The sequence below is a fragment of the Onthophagus taurus genome, chromosome 7 (genome assembly GCF_036711975.1).
Source record: "Onthophagus taurus isolate NC chromosome 7, IU_Otau_3.0, whole genome shotgun sequence".
NCBI classification, from domain to species: Eukaryota; Metazoa; Arthropoda; class Insecta; order Coleoptera; family Scarabaeidae; genus Onthophagus; species Onthophagus taurus.
Window position 1 is genome coordinate 21,495,475 of NC_091972.1, and position 24,950 is coordinate 21,520,424.

At 35.1% G+C, this 24,950-nt stretch overlaps 1 protein-coding gene across 2 annotated transcripts in view; it reads right to left on the reverse strand.

The window, feature by feature from the left end:
* LOC111424636 (sidestep VI) overlaps positions 1 to 24,950 on the reverse strand; it is a 228,987-nt gene that overhangs the window by 64,357 nt on the left and 139,680 nt on the right. For both annotated transcript variants that reach the window (XM_023058245.2, XM_023058246.2), the window contains exon 3: positions 20,402 to 20,534. In XM_023058245.2, the coding sequence (XP_022914013.2) occupies positions 20,402 to 20,534 (133 nt within the window). The remainder of the gene's footprint in view (positions 1 to 20,401; positions 20,535 to 24,950) is intronic.

Consider the following 24,950-nt stretch of genomic DNA (forward strand, 5'->3'; position numbering starts at 1 on the left):
ACAATCGTTGTGTTTAAAACATTTTTTTCATGATTTTCATTATTGCCAACAATATATTGAATAAAAAAAGTAAAAAAAAAAGAAATTAAATTAATAACGTAGAATACAATTTGTGATAGTCAACCATTCTTTTGTCAGTTACTTTTTAACTCATTATTAATAAATATTTATATAATTGTCCTAACTTTTGTGTTATTTAAATAGAATGGGGATAAAAAACATTTTTCTGTAAGAGTATGAAAGTTATTAGCGAAAATATATTTTCTACCCCAAACTTCTAACCCTTGTAAGTTCTTACAGTAGTACTACCTAACGTATAAAAAAATCATAGTAGGAAATTGAGCCAAAATCGACAAACAATTTTCGCAAAAAAAATTAATTTTTGGGGTGGTTAGGGTAGTTAACGCCAGCCACCCCTTAATGTCGTATAGGGTTTATTTTACTGCGTAAATCTTAATTTACATCTAATAAATGATTTTCTTCAAAATATTGTTCAAAAGTGTAACAGTTTATCACAATATTCTTAAGGAAAGGGGTTATCTATCATTCCCCGTAACTTTGCAGGGGATGGTCACAGGCTAATAAAAAAAAACACGTCATTAATATTTTTAAACGTACTATAAGGATACATAATATCGCCAAAATCGACAGGGTAGTTTTTAAAATATTCCAAAAAACTAGGGGTAGTTTACCCCCTGAAGCCCTCAGATATATGTGTGATATATCAATGGAAAGGTCTTTGAAAATGAATATCAGTTTACATTTACCACATTTCGATAGCTATTTTCGTTTTCAGCCTATAAGCGAATATACATATTTCGCCCCGATTTCCAACCCTTATAACTCGCCCCAGGGGCTTTATTAGCACGCATAAAAAAATATGTAAACCTTATTTTTGGCCATACTATCGCTGTACCAAATTTCAACAAAATCGGTGAGGGACAGTTCTGATACTTCCCTTGTAAGTGAAATATATGGTAATTAATAAGTAGCTTTATTTGGAATGAAAATTTTTTACTTGTCAGTTTACACGAGTATTGTTTAAAGACATCACACAGGTCTGCACTCTGGGATATTATATACAGTTGAAATCCTTTGTCTGTTAGCGTATGTTGTTGTTCAGAATCCGAAATAACCAAGTTATTGCGGTATCCACCCCATTGTTAAAGCTTCGCGGAGATGGCAAACATCAATTGGCCTCGATTAAGCGCGCGGGTGAACATCGGAGGGACCCGGCTAAATTTGTTATTCCGTATGCACGACGTAGAGGGCGCCCGCTGTCGTTCGATCACGAGTAATACTTGCAATAAAACAGGGCATTTCGAAACAGGAATAGCACTAGAGTTTATATTTTAGGGTTGGACAGCTCGAATGCCATCGAATTAATAAGGGTTGTAAACCAACGCATAACATTTTATGGACATGACTTGTAAATTATTATTAATTATGAAATATGAGTAATCATACTGATTAAAAGAAGTACAAACATATCCTCATCCGTTCAACAAGAAGTAATAAACTTAATGTTTCCATTATACTAAGTTATAAATAAATTAAGGCATTGAATATTAATGTGTACTAGTTACTGTACGATACACGAACAATCTTAATCAATCATATCTATATGGAAAAAAAAATTAACTTAGTTTTAAAATTGAATGAGTACCAACGTAACTTATAATAAAAGGTTTGTTTTATAAAACCGTCTTCTACAATCACATTAAATATAAAATATTAATTCATAAATAGCATTAATTACAACTCAAGGGAAATTATGCAAAAGATTCCAAAAGATTACACGACATACACGCAACAGAATTCATTCTAGATCGTTAGGAAACTGCATGGTGAAAGTGAGAATCTATTTGAACACGCGAATCGGATGTTGTAAATTTTCGCACAGGCACTTTTTATTGTAAATTTTGTTTTTCGATTGAACGTTCCCCGGAATGATGGGGAAAAACAGTTCACGCGTCCGCGGCTATTTTTCATTCACTCGCAATTTAGAGAGGGCCTGACGGATGCATTACCGCGTTAGTTCGCGTTTTTAAAATCGATAAAATTCCACCGCATTCACGTTAATCTGGCTGCGTGTGCGCGGAGGACCATATGCCTCTGTGAATGTTTTTTTTTTTGTTGCTAAAATCTATCCAACTCATACAAAACGCAATGCGGTATCGGTTTGGTTTCCTAATTCAAAGAGAAATTCGCTTTTGTGATTTGATTAGGAGCGCCACATCTCGACATTGCCTTTTGTCAATTTTCGGTCAAAAAAGTACACCGTCAAACTTTGTTTCGTCAATTTTCGCTTCTCCGTACATCGTCGAGATTTCCATTTTCTCGGAGAGGTTTTCCATCGAGTTTAATTTTGTTTATTCACGAAGGGTTGGAAAAATGGGTAAAGCCGGGCATTAAGAACGACACTTTCCATGTTGAAATAGCCGTCGAGGACTGTAAATGTTGATCTGGGTCTTTATTACGTCCATTCAATTAAATCGAATTGCATCGGATATTGTCCCATTTCACGATTTCTTCACGTTTTTCGTTTTGTTTTCTCGATATTAACATTATAAACGATACCTACATGTTGTGTTTCGCCGTAAGCTGTTGGTCGTCTTAATACAGTGATAAATCGTTGTACTTAGGAGGCGATTCATGTCATTGGTGTAAATAATTGGGCCACATAGGTATTACCTTACGACATTGATTATATTAATTAATCAATGGCGAGTTAATTGTTGCTGGCATCTATCACAGGTCACTAGACAAAAGATATTCAGCTTAACGCTGCGCTTCACACATGACATATCAAATTTGATGTTGCTCTTTATATGTAGATCACTAAACACGACTGAATAAACGGTTCTATACAAGAAGTTTGAATACACCCACCTGAACTAATTCTCTAATGGCTATGCAACTGTAATTTGTAGCTAACTATAGGGCAAAAAGCTTTCGTATTTCCCAAAGCTACACGGGAACAACATTCCATATGATTAAAACTGTGCGGAAAATAAAGCGAAACAAATCAGGATAAGGGATTAATTTTATAGGATATTTCAGTACAAATACGAGATATTTTCAGATTTCAGAATATTTTATTGCTTAAAAACATAAGGATTAGGTATATACAAATTTACAATCAATAACGTTTTCACAATAATAACAATAACTCAACGTTCACCAAATATTGTAAGTGATTTTGCGAATAAATGTCCATTTGGAAACTCATTACTCTCGTTCGTTGTAATTCGACAAGAATTCTAGTAGAAAGTGATTGCTTAGAAAATATATAAATGACGATGTAGCTTTTAGATGATGTAGCCTTTTATTTGTAATGCGAATTTGTATTGAAATATATAATCCACGCAGTTATTTTATTATCTGGGGTAACATAATATATCGGATGTATTTACCGCGATTATGGGAAAAACTTTTCATTACTTATATGAATAATTACTTGATTTTCAACCTGTAATATTAGCAAGTGCTCTTTGGCGCTCTTCCAAACGTTTCAATTCGAATTGAAATTGGAACTACGACATCTTTGTGTTTTCTATTTAATTACATTCTAGTTCATAATCATTATTATGAAGCTAATCTTTTATTATTTCCTCGTTTCTAATCTCCCTATTCCTCCAGATTCAACGAGGTTGATTAGATATTGTTAAACTTAATTTAAATCGCAAACCCTATAGTATGTGTACGATGTAGAGATTGACAAGAACAGCTTAACGGATAAAGTTTGAAGAGCACGAGCTGCGCAGTAGGTCAAGCACCTGAAGTCCTTGGCGGGTTTCATTTCATCGCAAATATTTACATCGAAGTAATATCGAGATGGAGAAGGTCGTATTAGTAATAATAAAGTCGGTAAATACAGCGTACGAAACGGAATCAACCTAAACAATGTTAAGGGAATATCTAAACTGATCAAGATGTGCCACAGTCGTAGACAGAAAAATTTTCTAGATGCATAAGCAGATTTGCTGATTTAAAAGACCAAAGTGTAGAAGCGTTTGTAGATGCTACAAAGAATATGTATCGACTTCCGATTAAAATTCCATCAAGAGATTGTCGATGTTCTTGGATAGATAGGCATCAATATGATGATTGGAAGCGAAAGGTGGTATATCGACATGCGATAAACCAATGAAGTCTTTTAACAACGTATTTGGTGTAAATAAATCAAATCACCGAATAAAAAAAAATAAACTGTTTAGTAAAGAAGAAGAAGCATTTCTTTCCAGATTATCTGCTACACCATCATTAAATGAATCCCATAAGCTAGATATGGTTACCCGCCGTCTCAGAACGATGCTCCCGAAAGATGAAGGTTACGACTTTGATTCGTTGATCAACAAAACACGAGATATATAATTAGTTTATTTCGAAAAAACAGTATCAAAATCAGTGCCGTAAATACACTGCATCTACGGCCACAATTGATTCACATAAGACACCATTAACACCGAGTGTAATATTCACTCGAAGTAATGTTCAATGTTATGGATGTGGAACGACAAAAATCATTCTTTCAAAATGCCAAAGATTTTTTCCAAGCTTTGTTGGCATAATGTGGAAACCCCTTCCATCATTCAATATTCTGAGTATTGAAGAAGCTGGCTTTGCTGATTTTGGAGAACAATTGTCAGTTACAGGTTGTACTTTATATGAACTGCTTCAAAGGGGTAATGCGACCTTTTCAAAATGTAAAATCTAATTATTGATGTTTTTACGGAGTTTCTTTTTATGGATAAACTTCTTTACCAACCATGCTGAAAATACCTCAGGTGATCAATGTTAGTTTACACCCAGATTTAGTAAGCTATGCTTTGAGTTTTACTAAAGGAATTTACTCCAATATGGAAGATAGATAAGATGTTGGAAACAGGTGTTATCGAAGGATGTGCATCATCAAAGAACTTGGCTCATTCTTGGCATGGGCAAGTCCTATCATTTGGTACCTAAAGAATATATATTCCAGATATGCGTTCATTATCGTAAGTTGAATTTCATTACAATTAGCGTCCAATGTCATTAAATGCCATTCTTATCACAAATGAAGACTTCTTTTCGTTTTCAGTGAGTTAGCGACGTCACCATCTTTAACGGTAGGATCAAGAGTTTAAGCTGAGCTAACAAAGTGACCGAGGCGCTACTGTAATTATGCTTTGTCTTTAAAAGTGATCCAATGGGCGAGGCGCTACAATTAGAAATTTGTCTTTAAAACTTACATTGTTTTTTTTACATTGTTTAGTTTATTTTAACTTATGGTTGTAGGATATGAATGGGAGAGGTCGTGACAGTGAGAAGACAGCCTCCCCCTGTGGGGATAGGGCTAAGAAGTACATAATTTATTGGTATTGTAGTTTTTAAATTATAACCTGCTGGGAAACAATAAATTATTATTACTTATGATTTAAAATGGAGAATCGAGTAACAACCGATTTTAAGCGATGACACATTCGACATGCATAACATCGTATCCAATATATAAAACTATTACAAAATATAACTTGTAATAATTAGTTTACAGTAATTTAAGGCTTTGTATAAAGAACATAATTACTAAATGTTTATTGATTACTAAAGGCAGCTCTGTTGACATACTGTATGGTTTACAACCAAAATCGATTTAATAGACCAAATATATCATATATGTAATTGTAGTCATCGAAAGGGACATTGAACAAAAACGATTATTCAAGAACGTAATACGGTAATACAAACATTAGCTCTTGTACAATTTCGCTTCAGAGCTATTACTACACTTAAAGGGAAATATACAAACAGCGAGCTTGACAATCGATACATGAAGCATAACGCATAATTTAATACAACATTAACAACGTAATTTGTATGAAATAACAAACGTAATTGAAGATGAAAAACTAAAACGTGGAGAACACCCATTTATAACTAAGAGTCAGTCATTAAGGTTTGGAAATTTGATAAAAACGAATTATTATAAACTATGATCCAAATTATATGCCTTTAATGTATTTTTCGTTATTGTAAACTTATTGTTTGTAAACTGGTGTGTGACAAGATACTGTGTTAATTAATTATCGTAACTCACGTGACCTGTGTAATATTGGCTGCCTATCTCAATATATAGTGGTTTTGTGAGTTTCTGTATTTTCTTTGTTCTTTAACAGTTTTTTGCTGCCTTTATATTTTTCGAAACAATTCTTTTTAAAAGTATCGTGGTTTCTAGTGGTTGCTTTTAATAAGCAAAATAACGAAAACGTTCAGTGAGAATTTCATTTAGATTTTATTTTTTTTTCATTACTGCGTTCACACTCGTGATGCCTTTATTTTAATGGCACATTATCGAAGTGGTACGCAGGATGCGAACGGTAGTTGGGTTTATTCCTTACTAAGCTGCATGCAGCAATTCAACTAGCGGTTTCCAGTCATTGGCGTTGATTATGACACTTTTAAGCATAGGAAACATGTGATTGTAACTCGTTTTGAAGAGCGAAATTGCATTTACAAACAAAGATGTGGTGATAAGAAAGCTAAAGTCACCGATGATGTTGTAGAAGACATTTGTGAGTGAATGTGAATGAACAGCCCTAACTAATCAATGGAACGGTTATCTACCCAAACATTTTGTCATCAGTTTGTTAATTCTTTTAAATTAAAACCTAATTACATCACTATAATATTATAATTTTAACAGAACTTAGTGTTGCCCGCTGTCACAAAGTTGTTTCAAAACAACTTCAAATGCATCCATTGACTGCAACCACTTGCTTACGACTTTTTGTCATTGGTTCAATCAAAACCTTAATAATGATGACGTACTGGATAGAACCTTTTTTAGTGATGAAGCATGGTTTCATTTATCGGGATATATCAATTCCCAAAACTAGAAACCGTAGGCCACCGAAAACCCGAATCAATTTGTGGAAACAGATCTGCATCCAATAAAGGTTGGCATATGGGTCGCAATGTCAAGGCGACGAATTATTGGACTAATCTTTTTCTATGATTCTATTAATGGGTATGATACCGAGAAATTTTGAGCAATTTTATAGAACAACTGCACCATGACCAGCTACAGCGCGGATATTTCCAACAAGACGATACACCACCCCACACGGCGAGGGAAACCATACAGTATAAAACCATAGATAGAACCATAAGCACAAATTTATGGCCACCACGGTCACCAGATCTAACTCCGCTTGAATTCTACATGTTTGGAAATTTAAAAAATAAAGTTTATAAAAATAGACCTAAGAATCTGCAGCATTTAGAAGCAGCAATTCGAGAGGAAATTAATAATATAACTGTAGAAGAGTTACAACCAGTCTTTGGTAATTTACGGAGGAGAGTAAATGTTTGTTTAGAAAACAATGGATAGCATTTTCAACACATCTGTAAATTTCATTTTTCTATTGCAATATTAAAAATGTAATAATTATATTTTTTTTAATAAATAAATAACCACTTTTATAACCAACATTAATTTCTATTTTAATCTATATACTAAAAATTATTTTAAATAAAAAGAAAGAAAGTTAGACCTTTTTTTATATTTAAAATATTTTTTAATTATTGAAATATATCTAAATATTCTTTAAGCTGCTTTTAAAGTTAATAAATTGTCGTCATCGTTTTTAGGAACTGTCGTCGCGTTGCAATACCAATCCTGTGATCGGGTATGATAATTAATTAACACACTGTACATATAGTTAACACATTCGCGGACGTGAATGCTACAGCATTCATTTTTATAATGGTGCTACAGTAAACCCTCTATAAAGCGAACACCGATGTAACAAAATTGTCGTTATTGCGAACCAAAATTATGCCACAAATGTCTTCAACACAGTTTATATGGCACTTTTTTCATTATATCGAAATTTCATTATAATGAACTACGAACAATTATTTCATCCATTCTATGGATGTAATAATTTCAATGCGAACTATTATTGTAATTGCGAACACGAAAATTTTCCTTGTCTACTCAGTCTAGATCATATTCCAGCTAGTTTTTAGTGTTTAGCTTCGGAAGTGGACGAGTTACGACTTACTTGCTTCGCGAACGTTTCGAGTTGAAACCAAGATGTATCAAGATATTTTTAATATTGATGAGAATGGTATTTTTTTTAATCTAATGCCAAACCGTACGTTGGATTTAAATTCAAAAAATGTTATGAGGGCACTAAAAGCAAAGAAAGAATAACAGCAGTTTTATGCTGCAATGCTGACGAAAGTGAAAAATTAAAACTATGGATAGTAGGAAAATCAAAAAACCAACATGTTTAAAAAAATTCGATCGATCCCATTTGCCATGCCATTATACCGCTCAGAAAAATGCCTGTCCTTCTTCGTTTTAAACGCAACATGGCAGCTCTAAACAGAAAAGTGTTATTAACAATGGACTTGTTCTGGAATGCTGGAATTGCACATAACGTTATGGCAATTGATTTGCGCAATGATAAGGTCATTTATTTTCCGGGTAACACAACAAGTGCACTGCAACCTCTTGATCAAGGTATAATTGCAGCTATGAAGAAACGATATTGTGCACGACTTGTTAGAGCAGCAATTTTGGCAATAGAATCAAACCAAGAAAAGCCAAAATGGAATATTTTGCATGCGATAAGAGCATTGTCAGATTCGTGGTGTAGCTCGTTAGTAGCTTTTTACTTATATGCTTTACTCATTCATAGGCTGAATTTGCTGATGTAGAATGGGCAAATTATCAACAAATCTTGTTAGTTCAACTGATACAGGTTAGTTTTAATGGTTACGTCAGCGTTGATGGTGCGATAACGACTACAGAAGCAGTAGACATAGACTTAGCAATAGTGAATGTAGACCAAGAAACCGAAGAAAAAGAAGAAGGCGAAGAACACGATGAAGAAGAAGTTAATATAATAGCACCTACAAGAGCTGAAGTTTTAGCCGCTCTCTATACAATCCAAAGGTGACACAAATATTATCAGTTATCCTACGATGTAATTATTAACATCACAATTTCAAGATTTGCTGATTCAGAAGGGAATGTTTTGTGAAAATTTCATGGATTCTTTGAATAAAATTGATGAGGAATGCCTAAGACGAACAATGCGCATTCTGAGGCAAAAAATAAGTATTGTTATATTAAAATTATTACACAGTCGAGGCTAATATGTTTACGTAAACCTACCCCTAGAGCCTACCCAGTATCATTGATTATAACGAATTAGTTCCTTATATCGCAAATACGAACACCTCATTATAACGAACGGTTTGCTTTCATCCCTGCGTATTCGCTGTATCGAGGGTTTACTGTAAATGGAAGGAATGCTTTTACTGTCCGCGAACGTGTTAAGTAAACCAACCATTATTGTAACTTTTATGTTGGTAATCGATGAGTTGATATAGATAAAATTCATGGATGTTTCGTCGATAGTTAAACGTTCTCGAACGCACACAAATTTTCCTGACACACTGTTGTTTACGACGCAAAGAAACAAAAATATAGAGGTCCGTGACGGATACTGACATCAGAATGATTTATCGCCCACAATATCGAGAGGCAGCTGAGCCGTATGGAAAAATGGGCGATTCGGTGCGTCGTTTGCCGTCGATGGTGTTATCGACGCTTTGGCGTGCCGTTTACTTTTCGTTTTAATTAATTTTTGAGGCGTGCGGATGAAAACGAAGGAGCACATCGCTTTCCTAGCGATTTTGTGTTGAATGGCTGACGGTGTAATACAAAACCGCCGGCGGTTAGCGTTGTCATCGCACCCTGTCAACTACATCGGCCAGACTTCTGAAACAATTACCGCGCACAATGACCATTGTTCACGCCGCACAATGTCGGGATCGATTAAAAATGGGCCTTTGGATCTCGGAAGCGGCTTCGTTTACGTTAAGAATGGGCCGCATTATGCTGAGGAAAATGGTTGTTAGCCTGTCACTTATCATTAGATATTTATGATCTTATTATGGTTGTCTCTATCTTATTATAATTAATTAATTTCAAATAATGTAACTAATTTATAATTACATATGTTTCTCAAAACTTGTGCGGTAATTTCAAATGGATTAACATTGTTTGGACATTTTGTTATGTATGGAGATAGGAGGGCACAAAATATCAAATATATTACAGTGAAACAGGATAATCTGGGGTGACTGCTATGTATCGAAGTATTCTCGAACCACAGCTTAACTGAAAACCAGTAGGGAGCTTTTATGGTGGCCAATTTAATAAATCCTGATATATTCATGATATAGCGACTTCGTTGATCTACTTCCCCTTACGTGACCGAAAACCTTTGATGGAACCAAAGTTTTCCTTTATGCCGACCCATTACGGCTTTTCTTTCGTCGATACTACCAGTTATACGGGTGGCCGTATAAACGATTTCAAGCGCGCGTCGTCCACCTTTTATTTTTCAGCCGCCCCTGAAAGGGTCGTCGTATTTTTTTTGTGTTCAGGGGTGACATTTTTCCGCGCGTGCAAATCTCTTGTTTGGCCGCTGATAAATCATTTTTACTGCGCGACTCCTGACAAAAATGTTAACGCGACAGAAAATCTCGGGACGTTTGTCCTCTCGTAACCGAGCCCGTGTGTGTAATGATATACGGCTCGTCCTTACATCTTTTTGGCGACAAAAATTTGAATAACGGTTGGAAATTTTGTTCATACCGGTACATACGCGGAACTCTCGATAATTACGCACTTGGGAATCGTACATGTCGTGCGTGATCGTGTACCTTACTATTGCCCTTCGTTCCGATAATCGATATGTGTCACGTACGAAGCCATTTGTTCTACCACACGGGGCGCCGATTCGAATTGCTAGAGCACCATCTGCGGTTTTCTGTGTCACTAGAGGCTCAAAGGTTGATTTCGAGAACGTGATGCGACACGCCTGCAGAAGGAAACCACCCTTTATTCACAAGACCCGGTTATATCGCAACGTTTTCGCAGAACGTTGACAGAATCCCAAGAAAATTCAAATGCACCAACTCTGGGTTTTAGCTAGAACTAGAAACGACTTTTCGGAAACTGTGCCGTGCTTTAGCGGCAGCATTTGCATATGCGTATTGATTTTGAGAGGACGTTATTAGATTGCACTTGTCACAACGTGTGGATGGAACAAGGTTTGTGTCTACGTGAAACTTGTATTCTGAATAAGTGAGTTCAAAAAATAATTCTATAAAATTAAGTAATTGATTTATTAAAATCTCTGTGATGATTAAATGCATGACATCATCATTAACTTATTTTGTATATTGGATAAATATTTTTATGGAAACAACTTTGCGTATGGAGCAATAACCGTCCGTAACAAGATTAAATATATTGGTCCGTAATTGGCGGTTATTGAAATCTCGAGTGAGCCACTGTGATGTATAGCTGTTACGGGCCAATTTATGATGGTATCTTGTTAATATTCTCTCGTGTGAAGCGAAATACCGAGGTTCGATCGAGCGTGAAGCAGGGCCGCAGAGCCAATAGTTGATCAAATTAAGGCTTGTGGGACCAATAAGTGGATTTGCATGATTGACAATATTTACTCGTGTTTTCCCCCGCACAACAAAGAGATATTACTTGAATGAAAATACTACGAAGCGTCCAATTATGACGGGTTTAAAAAATATCACTTCAGTGTTATTAATAATGACAAAGCATTTGCTGACCGAGTGGATTAAAGGCTCTGCAACGCGCTAAGTCGTATAATCCTTTGTGACACTTTATGGCTATTTTCTGTATTGCTTTATAAAATACATATCGAAATAATTGATCCTTGATTGAAAACTATATGAATTGAGAATCTTTTTTATATTTGGAAATGTAAAAGTAAAACAAAATAGTCTGCGAGTTCGGGGAATATCGCAGTAATTACCAGATAACGATTTATAGTATTCCCATTCTACTATTATATCAAATGATTCCATCATGTCCCCTAATGCGTTGGTTGATAAATGGGTTAATTTTAAAAAACTAATTTCAATCGAAACGGCACCCACATTTCTACTCTATTTTATTTGACATACTTTAAATTTTATCTAATATACGTCAGCAGTTTTCCACCTCCTTTGGATTAAAGTGAAGCCACCGATAGCAATGTTATTCGAGATCGCCAAGTTTCACTTAAGATAAGTATATAAAAACGAAAGTCATATGGATATATATAAATTCTTCAGACAAAGATGTTTGATTCAAAAATATAATTAAATGTGAAAAAATTAGATATCTGTTTTTAATACAGGAACATGATTTATAGTCCAATTAATAATAATTTAATGGTGTTGCAGAATTTGGAATACGTCCGCAAAGAATGATAGCCTCATCGCGAGAACGAATCGATAGCGGTGATAGTAATAAAAAATAGTGAATTACAATCGTAATTTGACCTATATATAATTTTTGCTCGTTTTTATAGGATACTAACAAGTATTTATGATGTTGTTTTTTGACTATTTAGATGCTGTAATTGCTACTTTCTACACTTGTTATATCAAGAATTTATATATTTACATCGACAAGATATTTAATAATGTATACTGAATCAACTTCGAAACCTTCCATCTGTTCCGCTTTGTATACTTAGGGATACTTTAAATAATTACGAGAAAATTCCTTAAATTCGTAGATTCATACCGAATAAATAATTCAATCTGCGTGAAATAGTCTGGAATTACAATTACTTTTTCTCTTGTATTAACAACGCCTTAATTATGAGGTCTTAATAATGAGGTCTCAGCATTAACACAGAGTTGGTGAAATAGCATAATGTTCTATTAACCATGTGTGGTTTCATTGAAACCTAACTATACAGTAGGATTGTTAAAAATCTGAGTGGTGATGCTATCCTTGGGTTCTGCCCCCCTCGAAACTTAGAACTGGTAAAAAATTCTATTTTTTGTGTCAATAAACGTTTAGTTAGATCTTTAGAAACAATCTTTAAAATATAAAGTAACGTTGCATTAACGCACTAACTCCATAGTAAACAACTATGGCTGATAATCTTTAAAATAATGTGAACGTAACAGAAATTTACATTTGATGCACATAAATACCACCGTGCTCTGAGTTACCCTGCAGCGTCGTCTCTACTTTTCATTGTTTTTGGAATTATGTGTCCCACATTATCTCATCTGGAGGTTGATGAAACCACGTCCTTTAGTGTATTTTAAGCCAGCGTTGTTGATACTAATAAGGCTTCGTACAAGTTCACATCTAAAATCTAACCGAGGAATTGGTTTATCATTATATTGTTTGCCTGTACATTTTACAAGCATTTATGGGGGACTTGCGTTCTCTTCGACTAAAATATTTTCAGATTTCTAGCACTTTCGTTTATACCGGAAGTCGCCACCTACTTTATTTTTTTTTAAATGGAACACCCTATATATTTTTACAAATTTGGATTTGTTTGTTTTCAAGGTTTATAAAGAACTTAACTTTGATTGCAATTTGATTCTACCGGTCTCGAATTATTCGATTTTTCTACAAAAATCTGCTCTAGCAGACATTTGGTCAAAAGATCAGAAAACACTTCAAACAGATCAAAAACACTCGATTTTTGGGATATCAATTTAGAATTCAAAACATGATTACGCAACATGATGAAGTGTGTTTTGGTTCCGAGAATGGTCTACATAGTTTGGTCACTATGGCACGTTAACTTTTCGAAATTTGGAAGTAGCATAACTTCATATTTTTAAATAGCATCCCCCATATTTTATTACTTCTCATTTTACATCTTTTATACCCCATATGTCCTATCATATATATATGACCTAACATTAATAGTTTGGGAGATAATTAGGGTTTCTTGAAAAATTCACACATATCATAACGATATTATATCTTTTATATTAATTAAAAGAGTTTCAGAGGCTAAGTGTCTTGGTTTGATTTTAGACAATAATTTTAGATTTAAGCAACAGATTGCAATGTATATTAAAAGATCTTACTGCAATTTGCGAATTCTCTATCCGCATCGGTAATATCTGCCCATAAAAGTGAAAATAAGTTTGTGCGACGCATTTGTGCTCTCACATTTTAACTTTATGTCTGCTATATATCATAGCGCAATTGATGCGGTCACTTCACGAAGCATACAGAGAGTACAAAACACTTGTCTTAGATTTATCTATGGAATTCGAAAATTTGAAAGAATTTCTTATAAACTGAAAGAGGCTGGTTGGTTGAGTATGTGAAACAGGAGGGAGTTTTACAGTTTCGTTCTATTCCACAGAATTGTGGTCTCTGGAATTAAGAAATATCTATATAATAAAATTATATTTAAACCACAGCTTCGTCAAACCAGGTCGGGAGTCAGTTTCTATCCACCGAGATTTAGAACTTCAATGTTCCAGCGATCGTTTACGTATCACATTTACAAATCATACGGATTTTTACCAATTGTATTGCGACAGTTGTCTTTATCTAGATTTCGCACAGAACGAAGGAGACTAATGTTTTGCCAGCAATCAGCAGATGTCAGTTGATTCTCATCTGAATTGAGTTTTTTTTATTATTTTCTATTGCAAGCTCTACAAGGGCAACCTTATCAGGTTGTTTTTCTCTTTTTCTTTCCTTTTGTTTTTTTTTCTTTTCTGTTGTTCTGTATTCGGTTGCATAGAGCAGATTTTTCTGGATCCCGCCGTTTGTATCTCGATATAGGTATATATATATTTATGTTTTTATTTATTTGATTTTAAGCAAGCTATTAAGTAGCTTGGTTTTCCTACGAACATGTAGAGAAGAGAAGTTAACGTCAACCTTCCTCAGAGTGAAGCACCATATCAACACCGCTGCGGCACGTAGAATTTTAATTAAGACAGAACAGGCGCTGATACGAGAAAGAATTCACAAAACCTTCATAGATCTACAGCAAATATGGGAAAGGTTACTGCGACTCCACCTCTCACTTTCCAATTGTATGGCAAGAGAAGACTGGAACAAAATAGACAGCATAACCATGGAGAAGACTGAACGTGAATTCCAAAGAAATTGGGACAAGCAGATTAAAAAGTTTGAATCATTGGACCACTCACAAAAATCAGATGTCCCACTACGCCCTATTGTCAATGCCATAAATTCTCCCACCTATCAACTAGGAAAACACCTTGCCAAGATTCACTTAACTTTGTCGATAACTTGAAAAGTGTTATTCTTGTGTCTCGGAATGAAGGCTGTCTGTGGTCCATGATTGTGATGTGATTCTGAGTGGTTTGGTAAATCCTTAGGCTGACAAATTTAGCCAGAGGTGCTGTTTAAGAGGGTACAATCACTCTTCTTTCGCCACAACATGTAAATCGTGGAGTTGTAACCTAATGAAAGCTGATGAATGGAGAGACGAAAAGGTAAATAGTACTAGAAGGTAATACTTTTGTAATTACATGACTGAATTACAGTAAGATTGTATTGGAAAGATTGAAAGTTGTTGGAGGGTCTTTTGGGTTATCGTCAGTATAGTTTTAGACAAAGTGGGACTCAAACTTTACAAAGTAGCTAAATGAAAGCGATTTTATTCGTATTGTTTTAGAAGAGATTTTGGATTATGCTATAAACAAAAGTTAAGAATGTATATAAAAAATGACTTTTGCATTAGATTTTATTTAACTTTTGTTTAAGGCATCCTGCAACTCTAAATTCCGTTAAGACCATGTCTTACAACTAAAGGTCTGGCAAATCAATAATAACGGCTATCTAACGAAAACAAATTGAACACCGTAATAAGGGTAAAATGACTGTTTCCAAACTGTATGGAACTTTATATAGGGAACATTACTGGAACTACATGACAACTTAGGGCCGGTATTACGAAAGTCCGCTAGCCGAAAAGTCCATCGAGATCCAATTTGTGACGGGGCAGGCTAAACATATCCACGCAACCCCCATCCCAACATCGAGTTACGACAAACTTTTTTTGGAAAACGGGATTTCGAATTCTGGGCTTTAATCTATTGAGGATTTTGTGGGATTTCTTTGTATGATTTTATTATAATCAATGTTATGGGTTACTTTGGGTTAACTCTGGATCTACCCCTTCTAAATATAAACTCTATTTATATCTTAATAGGATAACCTTTTAATATAATAGGGCAGTGGGGTGTTAGATCTCGAAATATCACACCTTAAATTTAAAATTTTTAAATATCACCCATAACAATAGCACAGTCATTATTGTAGTCTTTATTTCCAAGAACATAATAAGAAAAAAGACCACACATGAAAATCGCCTGTCGTCAATTTTGGGGAGCAGGGTCAAGATTAAATATATATCTTTATGATGTCCAATAAGTCTTTTCTATCTTTTCCGTATGAAGTTAAATAGCACCCAGGAGCTTAGACTTTTATTAAGATCCAGTCGCCGGGTCGTGGTATTTTTAACAGTAATATACGGGTGGAGATTTACCCCGGACGTGAACAAAAATTGATAGCCACTCGTTTATCAAAGATATTCCAGCGATGAAAAATCAGGCCTGCCTAAACTCCAAGAAACACCACAACGAACTTGAGCTTTCGGTTACTGGGTTCGATGTGTAGGCATATACGAAGATTTCGTAGTAGGTGAAGGGCATTAGATTGACTTGGGCCTTCACCGAAAATTTATGGAATAAATTGCTTATACATATTCCTTCGGACAGCGCCACCTACCGTCCACGACGGGAACCTCGCGGGCCGTTACATTTTATTACCATAAATTATTAAACTTCACTTTAGAGATGAATAATTCAGTTTAAACTGTAGTCAACCTGACGCTCGTGCGCGGTCCACGAAGTGCTGAATAATTCGCGGAACCGCGCCCTCTAGTGGATGTACCTGAAGAACACCTATTGGGAATTAATCCACAATGAATCCATCTTACAATTAGACTTGCAATGGTGTGGAAACATTATTAAAATAGCTCTTTTAATACCGGTACTATATGTTGAGTAGTATACAATAATAACATTTTTTTTTAATCTAAATGTAAAACGATTGATGTTATACATAGATTAAATAGTAAACGTTTCACTCGTTTATTCTTATTAAATATATTTCCTTTTTACAAGATAATGATGGAAACGAATAGAGCTGCCATTGCTAAATGGATAAAATACCATTAATGTGGGACTATCTAATAACTTATCTTATTAATTTTAATGAAAAGCATTTCTTTTCATAACGAAAAATTCCCTTTTTCATAAAATCGACAATGTAATATTTATACGCCTCCCAGCAAAGTTTTCTTGTATATTTTTCTTGATATTACAGTTTATTTCCACCGTTGATGTGTAATTTGTCTCTCTATATTTGCTACACTAGTACTTATTCTAAAATCATGTCCTTTTCCATTATGCCTTCCAGTACTAAAATTACATTTTCTGTGGTATAATTAGATCTTCCTGTGGCATAACTATTTATTCCAGTACTAAAACTACCAAAACTGAAACTTCCTATTTTCACTGATACAAATGTAGTATATAAAGCAGCAACTTCATCCAAACACGATATCGGAGAATTTAAAATTTGGTCTTTAATTTTTTGTTCAATGTGTTAAAAGTTTAAACTTTAACATGATTATTGTTACTAGTTTCTACATCGTTAAACGTCCTTTAACAGTTACATTTACATCGGATGATTACGAAAACCACCCTCAATCAACTGAAATCAAAGTTATAGCAGAGAGTTTCTGATCTACACGAAACCGTATTGCAATATTTGAGCAGAATACGTTGCGTTGAGCTATTACGAGTTTTGGAATTAAACTTTATTACAATTTATGCAATCTCTCTGGTTTAAACTACATTAGGTGGTCACCAACAATAGTTATGTTTATTTAGATAACTTGTGAGCCGAAAATAAGCCACAAGCAACAGCCTAAAAAACATCTGCAGATCAAGTCTTTTTAAAAGTTGTAATCTAGGTTCGTATGTTTCGAATCCTAAAGTTAAGCTAAGCAGAGACTATATGAAATGAAACCAAATGATATCTATGTAATTTTTTGGTGTTGATGTGACTTTTGGATGAGGTTGTATGGATGATAAAGATACATAGTATAGTATTGCTGCCTGCGCTACATTGAAATTATAATTTACGCATGGTTACATGAAAAAGTTAAAAGCATATCGCTAGCTAGGGGTTCACATCATTAGCAATTGACATCGATTATGTCAAGTTTCTCAATTCAATTCTCTCATTTTTGTGTCATAGATCGTGACGGATGTGGTTGGTGAAGTGTACTAGCTCTTTATGATAAGCTGTTTGATATCATTGATTTGGCAATGCATAAAACTATGAATGGTTCTTGAAGTTGTATTGAAGTCATTATCCTATATGGTTTACAAAGGAAATTATAGAAATGGTACGAACATCATTTTCATCTCAATGTCAAATCTATTGACTTAAGTTGTTGTAAGAATTTCGTATTTCTTATTAAAAGGTATACTCTTTTTTGTATCAATTTTCTAAATTCAGTGATTTTAACTGAAGGCTGTAAAATGTTATTTGTTACCATTAAAAACCTACATTTTTGTTGATTTTGAGTACATTCTCAGTTAATCCAAGAACATTGTTATTTTAATTAATTGTGTTCCAGCAGTTAACATGTTGTGGTTTTATTGTAGACATGCTTGTCTAAGGTTGTATTACTTGTTATGTTTTATTCTAGTGATTGTGTCGTATCTAGAAAGAACTACAATTTTGACACATGCTCCATAATCTTTCTAATCTATACGAAACCATATTGCAATATTTGAGAAGAATATGTTGCGTTGGGTCATTACGAGTTTCGAAATGTAGTTTTTATTTCAATTCATGCTCTGTCTCTGATCGAAATTACATTTGGTGGTCACCAACAATAGTTCTGCTTATTTAGATAACTTGTTAGCCGAAAATAGGCCACAAGCAACAGCTTAAAAACGAAATGTCTCGGTGTTGATGTGACTTTTCAATGAGGTTGTGTGGATGATAAAGATACATAGTATTTAGATACATAGTATAGTGTTGCTACCTGCGCCGTTACTCATGGATAACCACATTAAAATTGTAATTTACACACGGTTACATGAAAAAGTTAAAAGAATGTCGCTATCGACATCGATTATTTCAAGTTTCTCAATTCAAAGAATCTCTCTCTCATTTTTGTGGGATATAGATCGTGGCGGATATGGTGGGTGAAGTGTACTAGCTTCTTTATAATAAGCTGCTTGATATTATTGATTTGGCAATGCATAAAAATGTGAATAGTTCTTGAAGTTGTATTGAAGTCGTTATCCTACATGGTTTACGAAGGAAATTAAAGAAATGGTACCAACATCGTTTTCATCGCAATTGACTTAACTTGTAACAATTTCGTATTTCTTATTAAAAGGTACACTCTTTTTGATATCAATTTTTAAAATTCAGTGATTTCAACTGGAGGCTTTAAAGCGTTATTTGTTTACACAAAAACCTACATTTTTGTTGATTTTGAGTACATTCTCAATTAATCCCAGAACATTGTTATTTTAATTTGATTAAAAAATTCGTTTTTCTTATCTTAAAATTTCTTGATTATAACTCAGTTTTGAGAAAAGTTCTGAATTTTTATAATTTTAAATTTTAGATTGTATTGATTTAAATAGTTGAAACATCATAATTTTTATTAGAATATACACTCGTTTTAGCATAAATCTTGAAAATTTTTTAGTAATTTCGTATCTTTTATCAAAATCTACGCACTTTTTATTACATATGTTGAAAATTTCTTGAATATAACCGAAGTTTTAAAAATGTTGTCATTAAAATTAATTCTCTTTAAATAGTTACAAAATAAATAGTTTTTGATATATTTGTTACGGTAATTAAAAATATTATTAACGAAAGATCAATGATCTGTTGCCTGTAACTTAGGTTTAATTACTCAATGATCTAATATAGTATTAATTATTGCTAGAGGCGTAAATTTGGAACGATTATCGATGCAGAGCCAATCACAATTAGCAATCAGCGGGCTAAATTATATTCAGCTTCAAACGTTGGCCATAGGGACAACTACTAACAATTGCCCACCGTTTGGAGAAGGAATACATTAATATAAATTAGACGGGAATTTCGTGTTACCACTTAGGTTTAAATGATGGTTAACGTTCTGTTACCGATGTAAATGCCGGTAACCAATATCGAAACGAGTAGCTGCCAAAATGCTGTCATCGCGGGACGTATACTAATAAAACGCTAGCAATGGAATTATTACTATTAATTAAATTTTCCGGTCGAATTATTGAATTTGGTTATGCGCAGTGTACCGACAAAATTACCACGTTATTTACACAACTAATCGCGATTTTCGACCGCTCCATATCTCGCAATGAAAATCTGCTGTGATTTAATTACTTTCGGTGTGGCAAATTACCATGACCATTGATTTTCAATACGAATTTACGTGATTTATGGGCTTACCTATAAATTGGCAAATGTTCGTCTTTATACCAAACGACCAGGAGGACGCTGTCGTTGGGCGCTGGTGGTGTCAGATCGCACGGTAACTCAGCAGTTCCTCCGACAATAGCCTGGACGTGCGTAACGAACGCTCCTGAAATGCAAAAGGAATACGTAAACGGTCTGTTCTCGATCATAAATCATCATAAATGCACGGACAGAATAAAAATTATATGTATTTTTACGTCTCGGGAGGGAGGGAGAAGGGAACCGCGCTCGCTCCGCAGCATCGGATATTCAGGGCGTTTATTTTATTTCCCGAATTCGTTGCCTGCATACGGACTTTGTCTCGGTCCTCTACTGCAAGTTTTAGTTATACGCGGGCGACATGTCCTGGGTATCATTTATAAATGATATTTGGACTACGTGATCTGAGTACGCCAACGTCGAAAGGATTGTCGGGTGAATTTAATTTCAGAGCTTTTAAGTCAAGAAAAACTTCTGTTACTTTAATCACTGTACTCCCATCTCTTTTCTTCATATAACCTCCACTTTCTATTAATTCTTGAACTGGCTTGAACCCAGATGAATTCGTGTAAGGATTGCAGTGCGGCAAACCACCTAGACACTATTCGAGTAAAGCAATTCCACTCTGCGACAATGTGTTAGGTATCCCGGACAAAGGAACCGTTCTAGCTAATGGTGGGAAAATAGTATCTTAGAAATTCTTGTATGAAACGGGGCTATTATAGTCCGTTGATGGACGAAAACGGTTATGATAAAAGCGTTTCTTAAACTTTTATCGTTGTTACAGAAAGCTAAATAAACATTTTAGGTAATTAGAAGTCCATTATAATAACATTTTAGTGTAAAATTTTTGTAATCGGTGATTTATATATACTATAATATAGCAAAGAACCGTTTTGACAAACATGTTGCAATTTTGGACCCAACCGCACATCTGCACGTTTCGTTATTTGTATTTTTATTTTCCGTCCGCGGTCCCACGTAGCCCTCTACGCCGGATTCTACATAAATATGAACATTTGAGAACGGACGAAATTCCTTTTATTCGTTGTACGTGAACAGAAAACTCGCTATCCAAGAAATCCTACCAGATTTATTCGTTACTGCACCCGTACATAACGAAAAATTTTATTACGCAACGTAGGAAGCGAGTTTCATAGTGAATATCTTTGAATACGCGGATTCATCGCGTGGATGTACTCTAATATTTGTGAATTATTGAAACGTTCTGGGAATTGTTCTTTCTTATTGTTTCGTTGTCACCATTTCTCGAATTATTTCCTATATCATTATCTGAAACTTAAATGACTCCTTACTTACACTAAAATATCTCTCTATAAGAAACTACCATAACTCTCGGTGGTGATATTTTATCCGTATCATAAAACCACGTTATACCGTTATTAAATATATCTTTTCGAGGCGAGAGCTATGAGAGAAGTAAGGGCGCAGGAGCGCAGCGTGTGGGGGTCGTGGTGATTTTATGTTCGAGACCCAGGACGTATATAACGCCGTATATAACCATTAGGTGGCATAAAATGTCTCCCACGGCGCGTCAGGTGCTGGGATGCGCAGCCGGTATAAATTAAATTAATCATTGCGAAATGTCGACCTAGATGTTATGACGTGAAATGTAAATGATCGCCAACAGTGTGGACAGGTTGGTGCCTGCAACATCATGCAGTACAAAAACCGTTGCTCTGCAGAGTACGAGATTCGAGAGAAAAATAAGCGTCATCATCCGTAATCAAAACCGGGTCGGACGAAGTGATGGTAATCTGTGGAAATATATTGGGTTTTAAAATGGTCCTTCGTCGAGTCCCAATTTATATAGAGTATATACATAATGGAAGGGATCTAGCTGTGGACGAACCTCCTCTAATCTAGATTACTGGAACTTTCAGAGGCCGCGGATTTCAAAGGATAAAACCAGCTACGGAGGGAGATTATGAAAAAAATAAAGCAAAACGGAAAAACAGTCCACGGAAATGTTCGGTTTTTGTATCCGTGTCTTAAAAGTTTGTCGACAGAGAATTTATTTATGAGGATTTAAATGGAGTGTTGGAGAAGTTCCAAGAAAATAATTTGATCAATTTATCCGATTCTCCAAGTCATAAAACACGCATTATGAGGGCGTTCATTGAAATAAATCAGCAACCTGTCGGTAAAAATCAATTAAATTATTTTTAGAGGATCATCCATATCGATTATATTCGCTTTTACTATAGCTAACCTCTATACGAAAAGTAATTTAATATTTCCTTAACTTGTAAAAGCCGAAACTGGTACAGAACGTCTGTTGGCGCAATTTCTTTAATATATTTCCAAGTGCGGGCAGTATCGTCGAAGCGGAAGCAGCAATAAGGTCGCATTTAGCTTAAGTACTTTCCGTGGCTGCCGACCAAAAGCACCAATAACGACTGGGATACGTGCGGATGTGTAAACACCAAAACTCCCAACTTTCCCGGTTTGCCCTAGCAGAAGAAATTCTCACGGCTTCTTTTTCTAAGTTTACCCTCAACGACCCAATGTGGCGTTTATTAAATTATATCAATTGTAGTATTTTGTTGCTCTATAAAAATTAATAGGATGGGACACACCCAACTTTCCCACATAGCCCTGATTGGTTCACAAGAAGAAAAACTAACAATGAGATCTGAACTTGTGTATGGCAATTTATCAAAACCAGATTCTCATTTTATTGGCACTGTTGCAAATTTTTGATAACTAATGAACATTTTATTAACTAAATGTGTTAACATAGGATTAGATGATGAGTGTCACATCCGAACGAGTATACATGTATATTACTTTTATTGACTATGTACTCTCTCAGTGCAATCACAGAATAATAATTTCATTGAGGGTGTTTAAGACATCAGTCGGCCGCAAGCAACTTCGGCTCTTTGACGATGTAAGCTGTAGCGGCATAGTCAATTTTTCTTTATCAAAGTAGATCCTAGCACCTCGGTCATCCTCGGCTACTATATCTTTGATGGTGTAAGTTGTAGGATCACAGCTAATATTTCTTTAACGAAGTAAGCCCTAGCGCCTCGGCCACAAGCGACTTCGGCTGTTATCTCTTTGACACTTTTCAACACCATCCTCACGCTCCAAAACCTTTCGTTCATTTCGCAGATTGAGAATCGGAGCCAGGTTCGAATTTTGGGGCAAGCTATATTAGCCACATATTCCACGCCCTCAGACTCAAGTGCCTTATCTTTAGAGAACTCTATCGCCTTCAACAAGTAACCCGCACACTTCATTTTCGCACAATTCGTTCTCTACATCCAACGTCACAACCACCGTATCCAACATAGGATGTTCCAGTCGGGTGCTTTTCCTTTACCCATAACTTTAATAATTCTTTCCAGTTTGCTCGCAGTCACCTGCTCGACCACCCATCGATCTTTATTCTCTCTATATCTTTCCATAAGAATCTTCACCTATTCTCTAATCCTTACGTGACTTAATGATTCTCCTTCTTGTTTATTCGCAGAGAGCTTTGTAAGAAAAATTTTCTCCAGGATGGGATCCTCATTACCGCTGATCATCAAAGCACTCTTTGCCTTCTTGATTTTCTGAACCTCCTTACTTCCCCCCTCTTCACCCCTTTTCTCTCACTCTATCTCCCATCTTCTAAATGCATCTGTTTTAACATTCAACACTTATTTTTTGTACTCCCTCCTGGTATCCTTGAACTCGCGCTCTGTGCCCTCCGTTCGTGGTATATCCTTCACAGCTTTCTCAGCTCACTGCGTTTACGCTGCAAACCTTTACAACACCAGCTTGCATTTCTCTTTTCCTAGCATTTCATTTTATTTCTAGCACGACCCAAGCAACTTCACTCAGTCCCCAGTATCATCTGGAAGTCATCCCCTGGTCTCGCGTACACACAAAATAATCTCACTTTACTACAGCACATGACACGTACTTTAGCAGGCACTGTAACACTAAAACCCCATTCAAAAGCAAAATTACACACTTACTCTTTCCTGAAACCACACCACTCTCCCCACATATCCTCAAATACGGGTTCTGTAACGTCACCATATTCATTTATCACATTCATCGCATCCATTGTGGCAGCCCTGTCTCTGGCGTATCTTGGTTCTTGCATGAACTTCTAGAATAGCTATAGGCTGTAAACCTATGTCCTGCAACTTGCCTGTCGTTTGTGTTGGACCACAATGTATCGAGCACCAGAGCAAGGGAAATTTTCTTCCAAAATAGGGTTCTTTATCCGTAGTAGACACTGAACTCAATTGTTGTTCAATTATTAACTAGTTTATGTTTATTATAAATTGATAAGAATATGTGACTGCGCACAAAGTGCTCAAAAGTTCATAAAAATCTACGGTTGTGTAATGTATCAAATTTTGACACAACTATTTACGTTCTTGAATTAAAGTGTTTACATAATGACGTAGAATTTTTGCATATTTTCTGTTCAAATACATATCTTATACAGCTATCTTTAATCTTACTCTAAATTGTTACCGTTTATGTTGTTACATAACTAGGATCTTTAAGATTAATCAAT